This window comes from Anomaloglossus baeobatrachus, chromosome 3 (genome assembly GCF_048569485.1).
Source record: "Anomaloglossus baeobatrachus isolate aAnoBae1 chromosome 3, aAnoBae1.hap1, whole genome shotgun sequence".
Lineage (NCBI taxonomy): Eukaryota > Metazoa > Chordata > Amphibia > Anura > Aromobatidae > Anomaloglossus > Anomaloglossus baeobatrachus.
This window is the reverse complement of record NC_134355.1, coordinates 436,499,393-436,518,342: the sequence shown is the minus strand read 5'-3', so window position 1 is coordinate 436,518,342 and position 18,950 is coordinate 436,499,393. Positions and strand designations below refer to the sequence as shown.

At 50.6% G+C, this 18,950-nt stretch overlaps 1 protein-coding gene across 1 annotated transcript in view; it reads right to left on the bottom strand.

The window, feature by feature from the left end:
- The window catches only part of LOC142296612 (phospholipid scramblase family member 5-like), a 46,767-nt gene extending 28,271 nt beyond the window's left edge, over window positions 1-18,496 (bottom strand). The window contains exon 1 of the mRNA XM_075340423.1: window positions 18,067-18,496. Within this exon, the coding sequence (XP_075196538.1) occupies window positions 18,067-18,496 (430 nt within the window). The remainder of the gene's footprint in view (window positions 1-18,066) is intronic.
- Between the last annotated feature and the right edge of the window lie 454 nt (window positions 18,497-18,950).

Below are 18,950 nucleotides of genomic sequence, written 5' to 3'. Positions count from 1 at the left end.
TGCTCGGATCCGTGTTCGCTGCTGCGGCTTGAGTGTTGACCGGATCTGGGCTCCCACGGCCGTCCATCCTCACAACCGTCGGAAAGGGGAATATTTACAGGGGGTTTGTTGTGTCGGTGACAACACCCGTGGATTGCGGTGAGGGATTGTGACACCGCCGCTGCCTGGTGATGGGGCGCACAGGGCTGGTGTAGCGGGGCAGCAAGATGGGAACCCCTCCACGGGTAGGGGTGGCGTAGTCCTGGGGCCCGTTGTCACTACAGTAATGTAATAGCTGCTGGAGGTGGCATGCCGGGTTGGACCGTGGTCAATGGTGTACTCACAGTTCAGTAATCTCACACAAGTCCAGTAGTAAACCAAGTTGCCAGTGACCGGCTGCCGTTGGAGGGTGTATTCGGGTCTCACACCCAGGTTAGTGAACAGGTGTCCCTTCCTCCTGCACTCTGTGTTTGTCTCTTCTGTCGGACGACTTTGCATGGAACGGAGAAGTCCACTCCCGGTACTGTGTATGTTTGGGAGCTGTGGCCCGCGAAATCTGACCCTTGGGATTTCTGTAGGTTCTGACGGACACCCTATCCCCTGCGTTGTGCTTCCGTTTTGCTCTCTGGGCTCCACCGTACTCCACCGGCAACTACACACCTGGGCCCTCAGGTCACCGTTAAGGTTGCTTTACACGGTACGACCGATTGTGCAATTTCACAATCGATCATACCCGCCCCCGTCCTTTTTGTGTCACGGGCAAATCGCTGCCCATGGCGCACAAAGTTGGTAACCCCCGTCACACATACTTACCTTCCGGACGACCTTGCTGTGGGCGGCGAACGTCCACTTCCTGGAGTGGGAGGGACGTTCGGCGTCACAGCGACGTCACACGGTCGCCGGCCAATGGAAGCGGAGGGGCAGAGACGTAAACATCCCGCCAACCTCCTTCCTTCACATAACCGGCGGCGGCCGCGTGACACAGGTAAGCTGCTGTTCATCGTTCCCGTGGTGTCACACGGAGCGACGTGTGCTACCACGGAAACGATGAACAACTAAATTAAACGATATTATGGAACCTAGTGAGCTGTACACGACTCACGATTTGTGAGTGATACTGCGTCGCTAGGAGGTGTCACACAGGCCGGCATCACCAGCGATGCCGGATGTGCGTCACAAAAACCGTGACCCCGACGATCTATCGCACGATAGATTGTCTGGTGTAAAGCAGCCTTTACACTCTCTTGTCAGTGCGGTTATGTCCGTCTCCTCTCACTTCCACACTTACTGACTCCTACTCACTACTGACTGTTTGAGCCCTCCTCCCCTGGTTGTCGTCTACTGGACTGGATCGGCTCCACCCTTAGGTGGCCATGCATTAGGTCCAACCATAGTCTGTGTGAATGGGAAAAACAGGGATTAGAATGAAAGTTTTGATGTTACCTGCACTGGTCTTCCGGGTCCCTGGGGGTACGCCCTGTATCTTTGACAGGATGCAGTACCTTGTAGCTCCTGATGGCTTCATAGGTGCTACACTATCATGACGTAGTTCCTGTTACAGCCAGCAGAGCAGCAGCTGTAACAGGAGAGCAGCATTTCTCGTTATCAGAGCGATGCTGCTCTGATCAGGAGAAATGAATCAGTGATCAGACTGCTCATCCTCATAGCCCCCTAGGTGGACTAGTAAAATTTGTAAAAAATTTAAAAAAAAAGGTTTTAAAAAATTGAAATAAATTTAAAAAACCCTAAAAGTTCAATTCGCCCCATTGAAACTTAATGGGTTAAAAAAAAAAATATTGACACATATTTAGTATTGCCACATTCAGAAATGCCCGATCTATAAAAAGATAAAATCAATTAACCTGATCGGTAAATGGCATAGTGGCAAAAAAGTTCCAAACTCCAACATTGAGGTTTTTGGTCATTGTAAATTGTGCACAAAATGCAATAACAGGCGATCAAAATGTAGCATCTGCACAAAAATGGTACCATGAAAAATGTCAGCTCAAGACGCTAAAAATAAGCCATCACAGAGCTTCTTATCCTGAATAATGAGAACGCTACAGGTTGTGGAAAATAGCGCAAAAAGTGCGCCACTTTTTTTGGACAAACTTCTGACTTTTTTTAACCCCTTAGATAAAAGTAACACAACACAAAGTAACACCCAGTTATCAGTGTATTCATACATTTCCAAGAGGAATGACAGAGGAACGTTACAACACAGAATAACATGAGAATTTTTATTTCTTGGGGATACAATTATTTGCTAAAACTGTCATGTCAGGACAGCTGATCGGCAGCTTTATAAATAGCTGTGTAATATGGCGGCTCACATTGTTGGTCAGTCGGACTGACAGCTGATTTTCAGCTGCCGCCATAAACACTCATGCTCAGCTGGCTGTCAGTCTCTTTCAGTGGGGGGGGGAAGGTTTAGGCTACATTCTATTTTCTCTTCTGCTAAGGATAGATGACGTCTTTCCTAACTTTTCCTATCTTAGTAGTGTAGGTGACAATTCTTGAGCAGATGATATGATGTCTATTGTTCTGTGTTATCGGACCCACCAGTAACAGATCTTCAGTACTGGGCCGCTATATTGCCATTATCATGGAAGCATCCAACAAGACGCCCTCACATATTTTCATCTAAGAAACACTTGTACCCCAGACATCTCCAGCACAGTGTGTGAAGGATGAGCTAATGTGCCGCCCCCGTGACAGCCGATGGGCTGCTCGGAACTGGATCCGCAGTGGCTCGAGGGGTCTCCGGATCCGAGGAGGCGTCGCGCGGCACCCTCGGAAATAAAAGGGGGGATAGTTTGTGGTTTTGGGGTAATGTTCGTGATGCCACCCACGGTGTGTGGTAACGTGAGGGACCACCGCTGCCGGTTTGGGGAGCCCGGGGACGCTGGTGTGTGGCACCTTAAGTTGTTAACCCCTCCGTGGGCAGGGGAGTGGCGTCCCGGGGTCCAGTGAAGGATGGAGTGGGGAGCCCATCGGGTGCAAGGGGGATAAGGTGTATTCACACAGTCCAAAGTCACTGACGCTGACACCAGGTAAACCAAACTCTTGAGAACTCTGTAGTCCTTGGGCGAGCACGCTGGGTCAGTGCCCTTTTGGTGTTGCCAGTTGACCTGAATCCTTGTCCCTTGGCACTGTGTGTCCTACGTGTGGATCTCTTACACTTGAAGCCTTTCGGGTCCTGCTCACCTGCATGGCTAGCAGGGTGAGCTTGCTCTCAGGGTTCACGCTTTGGATTTTCTGGACGGTTGTGGGAACTCCTATCCCCCTCGTTGCGCTAGTACTCTGATTCTGGAGTGGGTGGGGAATCATTCCTGAAGATTCCATTCCCGTCGGGTGAATTACTGTGCTGCGTGAAGCTACTTCCCAGCCTAGGGTCTGCGTACCCCGTCGTGCCCTGGTCCATGCCCGGTTTTAGCACAAGGCAGCCGGCACACTCTCTGCAGCGGCACCGTGCTCCCTGTCACTACTCCCTGCGACCGGAGTTCCAGCTCCTTCTAGCCAGGCCAACATCTGGCACCTGGGACGGGTACAGGAGCCTAGCTCCACAGCGTGACCTCTCACTGTCACTGCTGAACCTCCACTTCTTCTCTACTGCACTGACACTTCTGCCCTCCTTCTACCAGCCCGCCATCTTGGTGGCCCTATTCCCCTCAGATGTAGTCCATACAGATGTAGTCCCCTCAGGCTGCCCAATGGGTGTTGGTGGGTGTAGGATTTGTGTACACCTGTTGGTAGCAACACCAAAGTGACAGGACCCGTCACCAAGGAGGAGCAGGTACCATGCAGAAGGGCAGATTGCACAGCACCCTTGTGATGACCTGATAGGCCAGGGCGTCACATTCCCCCTTGGTTAAACGTGGCTCATCCGCAAGCCACAGAATACCAAGCATTTATTTTTTTTTCAAAAGGAAGGAAAAAGGGTTAACAAACATTTTTATTTAAACCAGGTTCATTCCACACAAGGGAGGTGCATTCTTAAACCGTTACTTAACTTTAGAGTTCGTCTGCAACAGGGGACGCCACCGGTTTTGATGGCAGCGGGGACTCAACCTTCCACGTTGCGGTCCCTCCCTCCGACAGTCCAGTCCCAACGTCCCGGATCCCAATAACCCCCCTCCCAAACAACCTGGTTCCCCTGGAAACCTACATGGGTCCTTGGTCTGATTAAGGTCCCTGGGTGTGCCAGACGACTCAGATGGCACCGCTTCACGTCGAGGGCATACCAGCCCCTCTCGCCCCAGTGCCAGTGTAGCTGACCATCTCCCCAGGCTCAAGGTTGCGGCCAGAGTGATCTCTCGGGAAGTGTTATTCCACATCTCTTCTGGTGACAAACCCCCCGTCGACCAGGCCAGCTTCTGACAAGAAACCCCATCCCTTTTCAGGATCATAACTGTGTACCATGCCTCTCCTTACTGGGCCTCGGGTACGGAACGTAGATTTCCTGAAGTAATCCTGCTCCCGCTGGGTGCGGGTAATTATCTCTTGCTGCCATTGCTCTGTCTGGGTCATCGTCGGTTTCAAAGGTTGTTGTGGTCATTCCCAGCAGGAGGCGTCGGCGTCCGGCCTCAGCTCCCTGACTGTCTCTGGGTTTGAAGGCGCTACTGTGGCCCCAACAGCCGTTGGAATACTGCGCGGTAGTGGAACCGATGAACCGGAAGGCTCCACTCCTGCTGATGAAAGTAGTGGGCCCAACTGCTCCGCAGACAGGGTTGCAGGGCGCGGGTGCTCTGCCTCTAAGGATGGGCCCGGTGATACGGCCAGGTCTGGTCTGGCCGGGCTCCGGATCACCGCTGTCATGGTCGGGATAACGATGGATTTCGGGATCGCTGCTGGAGCTTCACAAAAACAGACTGCAGGTTCCGCTGCCGGGATGGATAGTGGCAACTCGGTGTCCGCCGAGGACGGGGTAGGTGACTGTGGAGTGGTTGCCACAAGCGGGGGTGGACCGGATCCCTCAGCTGCCATGGCCGGATTAGGGTAATCAATAAGGACTGGATAACCGCTTACCCTTTCTTCACGTGGGATTTCAATCTCACGGGCTCGCACCGCTACCACCAGACTCATCTCTTCCCTCCATTGGTTTAGAATGGACAGGAACTGCGTCCGCATTCTTCTGCACAGCTGCTCGGTCTCTTCTTCGACCCAGGTCGCGGTCCCGGGAACAGCACATTCCAGTGATGAGCTCCGCTCCCCCATCTTGCCTCTGCATGGTCCAGGAACAGTCCTGGCATCCCTGCTTCTCTTCCACTTCTTCTACATTCGGGCACGCCCCCTCGGGTTTCTCCCAGCACTCTTTCGCGCGCTATGGCCCTCTGGGAACTTCCGGTTCCTGTCTCAGGCTGAAGACGAAGGGCGGGGCTTCGGCTTTGCGTCCTTTTCTAAGAAGATGTCGTTTTTGGCGCGAAAACAGCAGAAAAATGCCTGGCGTCGCGGAAAAGGGACTTTGGATCACGACTTTCACTTTTCAAGGCGCACGTCACCCAGGTTAGTGGGTCCTGCTTGCATCCTGTTCGTGACGCCAAGTTTTCCTATAAGGTGTGCCGCCCCCGCAACAGCCGACGGGCTGCTCGGACCCAGATCCGCAGTGGCTCAAGGGGTCTACGGATCCGAGGCGGCGTCGCGCGGCACCCTCAGAAATAAAAGGGGGGATAGTTTGTTGTTTTGGGGTAATGTTCGTAACGCCACCCACGGTGTGTGGTAATGTAAGAGACCACCTCTGCGGGTTTGGGGAGCCCGGGGACGCTGGTGTTTGGCAGCTTAAGTTGTTAACCCCTCTATGGGCAGGGGAGTGGTGTCCCGGGGTCCGGTGATGGATGGAGTGGGGAGCCCGTCGGGTGCAAGGGGTGCAAGGGGGATAAAGTGTTAACCTGAAGCCTTGTCCTTGCCTTGCCCGTCGGGTGAATTACTGGGCTGCGTGAAGCTACTTCCCAGCCTAGGGTCCGCGTACCCAGTCGTGCCCTGGTCCCTGCCCGGTTGTAGCACAAGGCAGCCAGCCCGCTCTCTGCAGCGGTACCGTGTTCCCTGTCACTACCCCCTGCGACCGGGGTTCCAGCTCCTTCTGGCCAGGCCAACATCTGGCACTTGGGACGGGTACAGGAGCCCAGCTCCACAGCGTGACCTCTCACTGTCACTGCTGAACCTCCACTTCTTCTCTACTGCACTGACACTTCTGCCCTCCTTCTACCAGCCCCACATCTCGGTGGCCCTATTCCACTCAGGCTGCCCAATGGGTATTTGGTGGGTGTGGTGCAGAGTGTTCCTCAGGATTTAGGTATACCTGTTGGTAGCAACACCAAAGTGACAGGACCCGTAACCAAGGAGGAGCGGGTACTATGCAGAAGGGCAGATTGTATGGCACCCTTGTGATGACCTGATAGGCCAGGGCGTCACACTAAGTGTCACTCACAAGGCATAGGCTCTTCTGGGAATTGGGTATATGTTTTGTAGGTCCACATATACTGCTTTACAGGGAACTGGAGGCAATAGGAATCTTTTATTTCAAGGATTCAAGTAAAAGGTAAATTAATTGCACAATAACTCTTGATGGTCAGTAGGTGGCGCCATATTGCCATTTCCACACCAGTTGTTTGATGACTTTGGATGTGAGTTATCTATAAAACTAACAGAAATGTTTTCACAATTTCTTTAGGATATTATGAATAAAGGGATTGTCCAGGCTGATCACAATGCATGGATTCAGCGCAGGCCACTCCTCAGTCTACACCATCACCGGAAGTGATGACATCTGTGATTGGTTGCAGCGGTCAGATCACTTGAACAGAGCATTATCAGTGAAATATTCAGCAGCATAGTAGCTTGTCGGTTGTGTCTTGTAGCGCTGGGGGCCTGGAATTGAGTCCAAACAAGTAGCTTTTGCATGGAGTTTGTATAATCTCCCTATGTCAATCTGAACTTTCATTTTTTGTTCCCACTGTCCAAAAGACATTGCATTCATTTAATTGACTGACAGCCTATGGCGGGCTTTGCACACTACGACATCGCAGGCCGATGCTGCGATGCCGAGTGCGATAGTGCCCGCCCCCGTCGCAGCAGCGATATGTGGTGATAGCTGGCGTAGCGAAAGTTATCGCTACGCCAGCTTCACACACACACTCACCTGCCGTGCGACGTCCCTGTGGCCGGCGACCCGCCTCCTTGTTAAGGGGGCGGGTCGTGCGGCGTCACTGCGACGTCACACGGCAGGCGGCCAATCAGAGCGGAGGGGCGGAGATGAGCAGGATGTAAACATCCTGCCCACCTCCTTCCTTCCGCATATCCTACGGAAGCCGCAGTGAGGCCGGTAGGAGACGTTCCTCGCTCCTGCGACTTCACACACAGCGATGTGTGCTGCCGCAGGAGCGAGGAACAACATCGGACCATTGCGTCAGCGTAATTATGGATTACGCCGACGCTGTACCGATGATACGATTACGACGCTTTTGCGCTCGTTAATCGTATCATCCAGCCTTTACACACTGCGATGTCGCATGCGATGCCGGAAGTGCGATGTCGCAGTGTGCAAAGTGCCCCTAAGTCATACTTGTCAACTCTTCTGGAACATCCGGGAGACTTTTGGAACTAGAAGAGGCCTTTCTGGCTCCTAGAAAAATTGATAAATCTCCCAAACAAACGATGTATGGTGGAGCTGAGAGCCATCTGTTCCCTGCTCTGCCACTTAGGGGTACTTTGCACGTTGCGACATCGCTACTGCGATCTCGTCGGGGTCAAATCGAAAGTGACGCACATCCGGCGCCGGTAACAACGTCGCAACATGTAAAGCCTAGAAGCACCGATAAAGGATCGCAAAAGCATCAAAAATCGGTGATCTGTGTAGTGTCGGTCATTTCCATAATTTAGCTGCAGCGACAGGTACGATGTTGTTCCTCGTTCCTGCGGCAGCACACATCGCTGTGTATGAAGCCGCAGGAGCGAGGAACATCTCCTTACCTGCGTCCCGCCTGCAATGAGGAAGGAAGAAGGTGGGCGGGATGTTTACGTCCCGCTCATCTCCGCCCCTCCGCTTCTATTGGCCGCCTGCCATGTGATGTCGCTGTGACGCCGCACGACCCACCCCCTTAGGAAGGAGGCAGGTCGCCGGCCAGAGCGACGTCGCAGAGCAGGCAAGTACGTGGGAAGCTGCCGTAGCGATAATGTTCGCTATGGCAGCTATCACAAGATATCGCATGTGCGACGGGGGCGGGGACTATCGCGCTCGGAATCGCTACAATCGGCTAGCGATGTCGCAGCGTGCAAAGTACCCCTTACTCTTGCAATTCACACACTGCTGCTTTTATCTAAGACCTGATGGAGCTTTGGGGCCTGGAGAAGAGAGGAGGCTATATTTAATAATATTTTTACCATGCACATGCACGCATACATGTGTACATATACATATATGTGTGTGTGCTTATGTATGTCTGTATGTGTATGTATTTACATTCAAATAGATAAACACTAACATTCATTATTTCACTTATTATATAATAGTTTATACCATTGTCACTCTTCTATTAAGTTATATTAAGGATTTGGACCCTATCCAAGCACCAGTACATAAAAAGCAGAGTGCCATACTGTTTTGATTATAATAGGATGTAGCCTATATGGGCCTGGATGTAGCCTATACGGGCCAGGATGTAGCCTATACGGGCCAGGATGTAGTCTATACAGGTGTGGATGCAGCGTATACAAGCCAGGATGTAGCCTATACAGGCCTGGATGTAACCTATACGGGCCAGGATGTAGCCTATACAAACCAGGATGTAGTCTATACAGGCGTGGATGCAGCCTATATGGCCCAAGATGTAATTTATACAGGCCTAGATCTATATGGGCCTGGATGTAGCCTATACGGGCCAAGATGTAGCTTATACAGGCCTGGATGTAGCCTATATGGCCCAAGATGTAATTTATACAGGCCTAGATGTAGCCTATATGGGCCTGGATGTAGCCTATATGGGCCAAGATGTAGTCCATACAGGTCTTGATGTAGCTTATACAAGCCTGGATGTAGCCCATACAGGCTAGGATGTAGCCTATACAGGCCTGGATGTAACCTAATGGGCCAGGATGTAGCCTATACGGCCCAGGATGTAGCCTAAACGGGCCTGGATGTATCCGATACAGGCCAGGATGTAGTTTATAGGGGCCTGGGTTTAGCCTATATGGGCTTAGATGTACTCTCCTCATGTGAGTGGCATTATCTTTACTCCTACTATTTGGGACTTTTAGTGACTATTTATATTATGACAGAGCACCACTGATTTTGTGGCAGTCAGCATGGATTACGTCTAGATAATCCATCATCGTGCGTTTGTAACGGGGTGCCAGGGGCGCCTCTGGGCTTGTAGTCGTGGCCCCTTCTGTCAGGCTTACCCCTGGCTCCGCCGTCACTATCGGGACGGGAGATGTCTTGGTGGGGCAGAGTGTGGTGGTGCAGGTGTTGTCCGGCGCACAAATACTCTTCAGGCATGGGTCAATGCAAACAACAAACATGTTTTATTCTTCGCAATTCTTCACACTTGGCAGTAACAAAGCACAATGCTATGGCGCTTCCTTCAGCTGAGGGAAAGTCTACTCTAGCGTTCCCTCAAGTGGGCGACTTGCCTGACTACTTCACTTCGCCCGGCTCCCACTTCTGGCTACCCACAGCCCGGACCCACACCGGACTGCTTCACCCTACGAGGTTCCGCCCGCTCCTGTCTTCTCCGGCTTCCCTGTACTTCAGCTGCCACACTCTGCCCCTGGCTGTTCCTTCTTCTTTCCTGTCCCAGAGACCACTGCCTGTCTTACACACTTTCTTCCCTCCTAACCTGCCGGCTCCTCCTCCCTACTGTGGTGACAGCCGTCCCACCCGGCCACTAGGGGGTACCCTAATTCAACATACATACAATATAAACATTTTTATTAATAACGTTTCCGGGTTAACTAGGCTTCTTTGGGAGGGGTCTGCCCACCCCTTACACACCTCCCCTCTTTAACCTGAGCCTCCCGGCCAGGCTCCAATCTAAAATTACAACTGTTAAAACCACATAAAACATGTTTAATCAACTGCGAACCTGTCCAGCGCCCGGAGGCTTAGCAGCGCTCCCGGTCTTTGGTGTGCCCGGAGGCTTGGCAGCGTTCCCGGTCTTTGATGGTCACCGCAGGAACACGGAAGCTTTTCTCTCAATAACACGGAGGAGCCCCTGGCTCAGTCCAGCAAGCAGGCTCACTCCGGAATCAGCAACTTGAACATAAAACTTTCTCCGGCTTAAACACACCGGCATCAAACAAAACAAAACAGGCCCGCCATCTTCCGGCCTTGATGCTTATTCCGGGTGGTAGGCCCGTTGCCACTCAGCCCTCTGAGCTTGGATGTATTCCGACAGGGACTGCCCGGGTAGTCGGCACAGCTGCCGAAAAGGCTCCTGACTGATGAGCTGCTCCGCTGCTGCAGCCCCCGGCTTGGGCTCCTCAGTCTCCGACGGAGGTGAGGGGGTCGCTGCGCGGGACGGTGGCGGGCTGCCCATAACAATCGTTGGGTGAGTAGTAATGTTCTGGTTAATCGCCAGTACCGGCGAGGTTCCCTTCTCCGGGTCGGTACTTTGCACGGGCATGACTGCCGGAGCTACAGCTACGGTATGTCGGGGTCGGGAGGCTTCAGCCAGCACCGGTCTTCGTTGCGTTTGTCGCCGGGCCTGGTGTTCCTCCCATTCTACCTCCTGCTGCCATTGGGCAGCCTCCTGCTCGGTGGGCGTACGATGCACCCCCACCGCAAACAAGCCCCGGCAGCCCACTTCCATCAGGAATCGTACCTTTTCCCCTGGGTATAGGGTATGCAGCCGCTGCGGGAGGCCTTCTGTATCCAGGTTGACGCGATTATAAAAATAATCGTCACCGGTTTCACCATCCCGGATGAAGCCATACCCTTCTTTCTGATTGAACTTGACGACCACTCCGGTGGTATACTGACGCTCAAGCTCTTCGCCGTGGGGACCCGCCATGATCTCCCGGGCGACGGTTTCAACAAGCAGCCGCTCTTGCACTGGGTCCGGCTCAGGTGACGGGGATCTTAGGGTCGGTAGGGGAGACGGCAGCACCGGATCCCAGTAGAAACCCCAGTCGTCTCTCTCTAATTTCAGAGCGTATGTTTCTGTCGGAGTTTGACTAGGTGTTTCAGACCCCACCGCGGCTGGCGGGGGTCTCTCTGGGCAGGGATATGGGGCTCCCAACATCCGGCTCCCCGACGGTAGTTGGGCGGCGTAGGTCGCCTGGACCTCGGTTGTGGTCGCACCGGTCTCCGCGTCCCACGTTGTGAGCCAAGTCACCCTAGTGGCTTGCCCCGGTCCTCCGGGTACAGCCGGCAAGTAGGCAGGGAATCCCTCCGCAGACACCACCTGCTTCTGACGGCTCTCGTCCAAATTCTCCATTTTTTCAGCAACACTAGTTCTCAGTAATGGCGTCAGGGTCAGTGGCGAGGCTAGAGGAAGTGGAGGCGGGCTCACTTTTCCCGCTTTTGAGGATACTCCACCCTTAGTCTCGCACCACAGATCGACCCCTCCGCGGCGGCACTTCTTTCTTCTTACAACACCGCCCACTGTACATGTCTCTGTTCGTGCCCTGGGACCGGCACCTCCCCTCTTTGGGCGCAGTACTCCGAACTTCTTTTTCGGCACCGGCCAGCCCCAGGCTCTTCTTTTGGCGCCAATTTTCCGCGCGTTTTCTGTTTCTTCACAGACGACGGCCATCTTGCCGCCATCTTGTGCCCGGTCCAACGCCTCAGGCACTGTTTCTTCTTCCCACCATGGGACTGGAAATCTTTGCTGAAAGTCCGGATCAGGGGCCCTTGGCACCACTTGGTCTCCATCTTCTTGGAGCGGGTCCCCTTGCATATGATCCGGATCCTGCCGACTACGCCAAATGTAACGGGGTGCCAGGGGCGCCTCTGGGCTTGTAGTCGTGGCCCCTTCTGTCAGGCTTACCCCTGGCTCCGCCGTCACTATCGGGACGGGAGATGTCTTGGTGGGGCAGAGTGTGGTGGTGCAGGTGTTGTCCGGCGCACAAATACTCTTCAGGCATGGGTCAATGCAAACAACAAACATGTTTTATTCTTCGCAATTCTTCACACTTGGCAGTAACAAAGCACAATGCTATGGCGCTTCCTTCAGCTGAGGGAAAGTCTACTCTAGCGTTCCCTCAAGTGGGTGACTTGCCTGACTACTTCACTTCGCCCGGCTCCCACTTCTGGCTACCCACAGCCCGAACCCACACCGAACTGCTTCACCCTACGAGGTTCCGCCCGCTCCTGTCTTCTCTGGCTTCCCTGTACTTCAGCTGCCACACTCTGCCCCTGGCTGTTCCTTCTTCTTTCCTGTCCCAGAGACCACTGCCTGTCTTACACACTTTCTTCCCTCCTAACCTGCCGGCTCCTCCTCCCTACTGTGGTGACAGCCGTCCCACCCGGCCACTAGGGGGTACCCTAATTCAACATACATACAATATAAACATTTTTATTAATAACGTTTCCGGGTTAACTAGGCTTCTTTGGGAGTGGTCTGCCCACCCCTTACACGTTTATGGGAAGAAGACGGTAGTGCCATGAGTTTTCTTTTTTGCCTTTTTCATATGAGGTCTTTTGTATTGACCTTAGGTTATGGGATCCTGCTACACCCCGACACCTGACACTTCTCCTGTGGCTAGAAAGCAGGAACATTCTTGGTAGACAGACAAGCGGCCTGCACCTGTGATTTATTATTAATGTGTCTTAGCCCTTTGAGAGTCTCGTAGCTGGTGAGTGTATGTTTTATTGAAGACGCCTTTCCTATCCTTTAAGTGGTGTGAAATCTGAGCTTCACTGTCAGCAGAAGACAGGTGCCGGAGACTGTGAATGTGATCAGAAAGAAATTGTGCAATATATGACATGAACAAGCCCAGTCCATGACTCAGCCGTGCTGTCACAGAGGGGGAGACTATCAATGTCCATCAAGTTGAAACTTTCACTAAGTCCTAAAAATGAGCATTGTCATGCTCCGGTGCTTGGTACTCGTAACAAATAGTTGATGCTCAGATGGGCATGGCTCAAGTACCCAAGTATAATAGAAGTCAATGGGGGACTCAAACATTTTCCCAGAAATCTTCCATAAAAATGCTCAAGTCCCCCATTGACTTTCATTATACTGGGGTGCTCGAGACATGCCCATCTGAGCATACAACAGCTCTTTATGAGAATCGAGCAGCTGAGCATGGCAGTGCTCGCTCATCAATAATATTAACTACTAATACCCTGTTTCCCCAAAAATAAGACCTACTCTGAAATGAAGCCTTAGTGTAACGCCCCAGCAGTGGTCGAACTGCTCGGATCCGGATATCACTACTAGTGGCTCGAGGGTCTCCGGACCCGGGGCTAAGAGTCACACCCGAATAAGGAAGGGGGTATTTACAGGGGAGGTATAGTTTGTGACGCCACCCATGGTGTAAGGTAACGGGGAGTACTGCCGCTGCCGTTGGGAGTACCCAGAGTGATGGAGTGGGGCAGCAAGATGACGTTGCCCTCCACGGGTAGGGGAAGGCCCCGGGACTCTGGATGGTAGTGTGGGGTACAGGGGGAAGCGCAGGCTCGCTGATTGCAAGGGTTAATCTGGTACTCACTCAGCAATACGCTGACAACAGGGTGAACCAAGTCTCTGACTGCCGCTGTCTCCTGAGGGGGGCTCGTCCAGGTCCCGTCCCCTGCAGCACTGCCTGGTAGTCCGTGACTTGTCTCCTGGCACAGTATTTTAGAGTGTCTTTTGTGGCCCGTCAGCTTGGAGCTTTCCGGGCCCCGCTCCCCACTGGGGCTAAGTAGAAGAGCTTGCTCTCAGGAGCTCACGCTTGGGATTTCAGTGGGCCGCTTACTTTGAAAGCCCTATCCCCCTCGTTGCGCTAGTGCCCCCGATCTCTGAGCTTTGTGGGAACAGTCCATAGAGGTCCTGTCCTCCGCAGGTTATTTGTCGGGTTGCCTGAAGCTTCTCCCCAACCTAGGGTCCGTGTACTCCGTCGTGCCTTCGGTCCCAGTCCGATGATTAGGCCCAGGCTGCTGACCATCCTCCAAGACAGATCCCAGGCACCTAGCCTCAATCCCCTGCGACCAGGGGTCCAACTCCTCTAGGTCGAGACCACCGTCTGCTACCAAGTCTGCTTCTTCCCTGGAAGCTACAACTCCCAGCTTCCTCACAGCTCCTCACAGCTCGAGGGCTACCACTCAACTCACTTGACACCTCCCACCTCCCTGCCTGACCCTTAGGTGGGCGGCCCTATTCCAGCTTAAGCAGCCCACTGGTGTGCCTGACAGGGTGTGGTGCAAGGTGTATCTAGGATTTGTGAATGCAGGTGGAGGCAGTACTGCAGGTTAGGTTCCCAGAACCATGGGAGTCAAGCTCTGCACGGGGAGAGAAAGATTGTGCAGAACCCTCTGATGACCTGACTAGTCCAGGGCGTCACATTAGTGTGATTTTTCAAGATTTTTGCAGGTGCTCAAAATATAAGCCCTACTCCAAAAATAAGTCCTAGTTACAGTTCATAAAACAAATTAATTAAAATAGTGTCTAGGCACCTATACATGTAAAAAAGTTATATCAATTAGCATTAGAATGCAGCAGGACATAGGACATATAGACCCTTCAATAGAAAAAGCAGACACTCCCCAAAAGAATAGCACTCAAAAGACCCCACAAAACTCAAAACAATAAGGATTGGCAAGTAATTCCTCTTCATTTACTTTCTAACACTCTGTATGTATAAATTGTTGCTGGCGACCGATCCACGCAGCTGGTTTTACTAAATTGATGGCTGGACCCTATATGACAAGCTTCCCCCCATTCACCTTTTGTGCCTCCCCTTATTGCCTCATAGACTGTAAGTGTAGCGCCCCTGAATCCATCAGGGAGCTACAAGGTTCTGCATCCTCACCAGGATGCAGGACCTACCCCCTAGGGACCCGGAAGCCCAGTGCCGGTCACACACAAACACTCCAGGTAATCCCAGTTTTCCCCAACAATCCCCCATACAATGGTACAGGGCTAGGGTCAGACCAATGGATGGCCGCCTAGAGGTGTAGCCAGTCCAGTCCACTAGTTGACCAGGTTGGAGGGGCGGACTGAGGACAGAGAGTCAGATAGTCTGAGAAAGTTGAGGAGTGAAGGTGGACAGAAAGAGATGCACTGACACGGGGTGACAGTAACCTGGTGCCCAAGAGGGTAGTTGCCAGCAGAAGCACCAAGCAGGCCTGTTAACACCTACACAGTGAGGGGACCATCAAGGACCTCGCTGACTCTAAGAATCCGAGACTCAGTAGCAAAGAGAGAGTCGGGGACAGGACCAGAGACTCCAACCCCACAGGGTTCACGCTACCGTCAGGCGGATGGAAGTGGAAAGAAACACCACCGGACGGGGACCCTCAGTTGCTTTACGCCACGGGGACCCACTAACCAGAGACAGGTCCAGGTGTAGAAGGTACCAGATTACTACATTGGCACTGGGACAAAGGGGACCTGGAGGTGAAACCAGCCGGCCTCGGGTGACCAGTTATCACAAGCAAAAGTGAGTAAAAACCAGTTGCACTGAACCCCTATGTGGACTACGTTGTTCCGACACCCGTCACATCACCTACCCTCTGGAGCCCGGCCCTGCTTGTGGAGGGCCTACTATCCAGACTGCCATTAACACCAGCCTAGGAGCGGACATTGTGCAGCGACGGCTCCATCTACATAGCTGCAAGTGGCGTCACATGTGAATGCTAATCTAATCCCCTGTAAATATATCCCCTTTACAAAAAGGGCCCAGAGCACGGAACCGGGCAACGGCCACCAAAGTGACATTCCCCAGTTGTACACCGCCCGGGACCGAGTACCCCATAACCCTGGGCGCAACATAAGCTTACGAGCAGGGCCCTCAGTCCTCTTGGTATCTAAATTTTGTTATTTTATATTGTCTCATATTGTCTGTACATGTCCCCTCTGAATTGTAAAGCTCTGCAGAATATGTTGGCACTATATAAATAAAAATTATTATTATTATTATAAATGCCAGGTGCTGACACAAACCTTATTCTTTTAGGTCTTTTCAGTGCGATTCTTTTGGGGGTGTCTGCTTTTCTTGGTGAAGGGTCTGTTCACCAGATATTATGGCACAGTACTGCATGAAAACAGATGAGCAAGAAATATACAATACTAGTATATTGACCCCCCAGACAACAGGAAAGCTATGCCGTTGTGTACAAAAGGAATCATGGAGGACTCTCAGGGCAAAAATCTTACTGCTTTCTGCAAAGAGAATATGTGGGATATCCAAATGGTCTGAAAATGGCAAGCTGAGTATGATATCATCAGTCAACAGGTTACAAGGGAAATGCTAAGAAAAGCAAGTGTGAATCAGGTCAGCAACACTTATTTCCTGAGATGAAAAACATGACCTGTGTTTATTGACAACATTTGAGTTATTTAGAGACACACCTGTGAATGTATTTTAATGCAAACCTGAAACATACTGCTTCTTTGTAAAGAATCATGGGAAAGTCAAAAGAAATGACCCAAGATCTAAGGTAGAGAATTGTCTGGTTCATCCTTGGGTGCAATTCCCAGATACCTGAAGGTGCCTCGTTCATCTTTACAAACAATTATATGCAAGTACTAACAAGATGGAAATGTCCAGCCATCATACCACTCAGGAAGGAGACAGGTTCTGTGTACCAGAGATGAACGTGCTTTGGTCAGACATGTGGATATCAACCCAAGAACAAAAGTAAAAGACCTTGTGAAGATGCTGGCGGAAGGTGGTAAAAATGTGTCATTATCCACAGTGAAACAAGTACCGTATCAACATGGGCTGAATGGCCACTCTGCCAGGAATAAGCCATTACTCCAAAAGAAACTTACAAAAGCCAGATTAAGCTTTGGAACTGCATACAGGAACACAGACCTTAATTTTTGGAGACATGCTCTGTGGTCTGACAAAACTAAAATTGATCTGTTTGGCTATGATAACCATTGTTACATTTAGAGGAAAAATTGAGAAGTTTAGAAGACTAAGAACACCATCGCAACTGTGAGACAAGTTGCTGGAAGCATCATGTTATTATTTTGCTGCAGGATGGACTGGTGCACTTCACAAAATAGATGGTATCATGAGGAAAGAAGATTATGTGGAAATACTGAAGCAACATCTCAAGACACCAGATAGGAACTTAAAGCTTGGGCGGAAATTGGTCTTCCAAATGAACAATGACCCAAAGCATACTGCCAAACTGGTTACAAAGTAGCTTAAGGATAATAAAGTCAATGTTTTGGAGTGGCCATCACAAAGCCCTGATCTCAATCTTATTGAAAATTTATGAGCAAAGCTGAAAAGGCAAGTGCGAACAAGGCGATCTACAAATATGACTCAGTTACCTCAGTTCTGTCAGAAGGAAGGGCCCAAATTCCTACCAACTATTGGTGGAAGATCATGGAAGGATATCCAAAACGTTTAACCCAAGTCATACAGTTTAAGGGCAATTGTAACATATAGTAATGAAATGTATGTAAACATTTGACTTTGCAGAATGTAATAAAAAATGCCTTAAAACATTCTCTCTCATTATTCTGGCATTTGGCAAATGTAAATAATTTTGGTTCCGAACTGACCTAAATCGGGGACAGTTTATTCTGATTTCATGTCAGATAGTGAGAAAAACATGCAGATGTGCCTTTTTATGTAAACTTCTGGTTTCAACTGTATATGAATATTTAGAAAAATAAACCACATTTTCCAATTCAAATTTGATAAGAAATATCAGTCAGCATAAAACTCAAAGACATGAAAGAGACGTTTGCTTCTACTGTACAACTTGCACTAGGAATCAGTATGCTTGCTCTATAAACTGTGGCCTTTTCCATGCTCATAGTAGGAGAACATGTTAATAGGAACATTTATAGATAATTGTAATGTTTTAATTATTGACAGTAAAGGAAATTTTCTTTCGGAAGATAAAAAAAAAGTTACACCATTTATGACCAGGGACATGCACATGTAAACCAAGTTTGACTGGAAGTATTCTGGAAAACACCTTACCTTGCGGTTTGGCTTTGGATGTTATACAGAATTGCTGAGCGCTCGCTAAGATCTGTAGCCCCGAACACACTGATTCATCTAGTTCTTCCACCACTGTAAGGCTTCTTTGAACATTCAGCTCCCTGTCTGTGGATCTGCTGTGAGAAGATGTTGATGACACAGAGGTAACTGGAGCGACTCCTTTCCTTGAAGATCTTACACTCGCTGGATCAGAACACTTTTCAGTTTCCTTAATTCCATTTTCCAGACTATTTTCTCTTGTTTTGTACGAATGTCTGCGGTTATCATCTTTTTCAGTAGAGGGTTGTCCGTGGGAAACTTCCATACATCTGCACAGCTTCTTCTCTTTAGGGCCCTTCATATGATGCTCAATGTGTTTCTCTCTCTGGAGATATCCGAAGGGTGATGGCTGAGAACGTACAATCGACATGTCAAACCTTTATACTTAGTAAGGTTATTTTTGCTGCTAGTCCAAGTTGTCTGACATCAATCCTCCCTAGTTTCCCGAGTTATCTCTTTTATTAATCCCAATCCCCTCTGCCTTTGGGTGTTTCCAGCCCAACCAACCGGATGTTGCTTAATTCTCTGCAGGAGGCTGTCCGGTTTGTCATCCAAAGAGATGGGTTACCATGAAAAGGGTACAAAAGTCAACTAAATTCTTGCTGGGATTATGAGCAAGAAAAGAGACTCTAGACATTCTTTACTCAGGACAACTGTCAATCAGTTTCCTAGGCCAAGAACCGCATATATCACTAGGTCACATTTTCATAGTGTCATGTTACCCTCAAAGACATCTACTGTTCTCCTTGGGAAATAAATCCAGAAACTGAAAAAGTGCAGGAAAATTAAAGGATCATTAGTTACTAATAAGCTTTAAAGTAGAC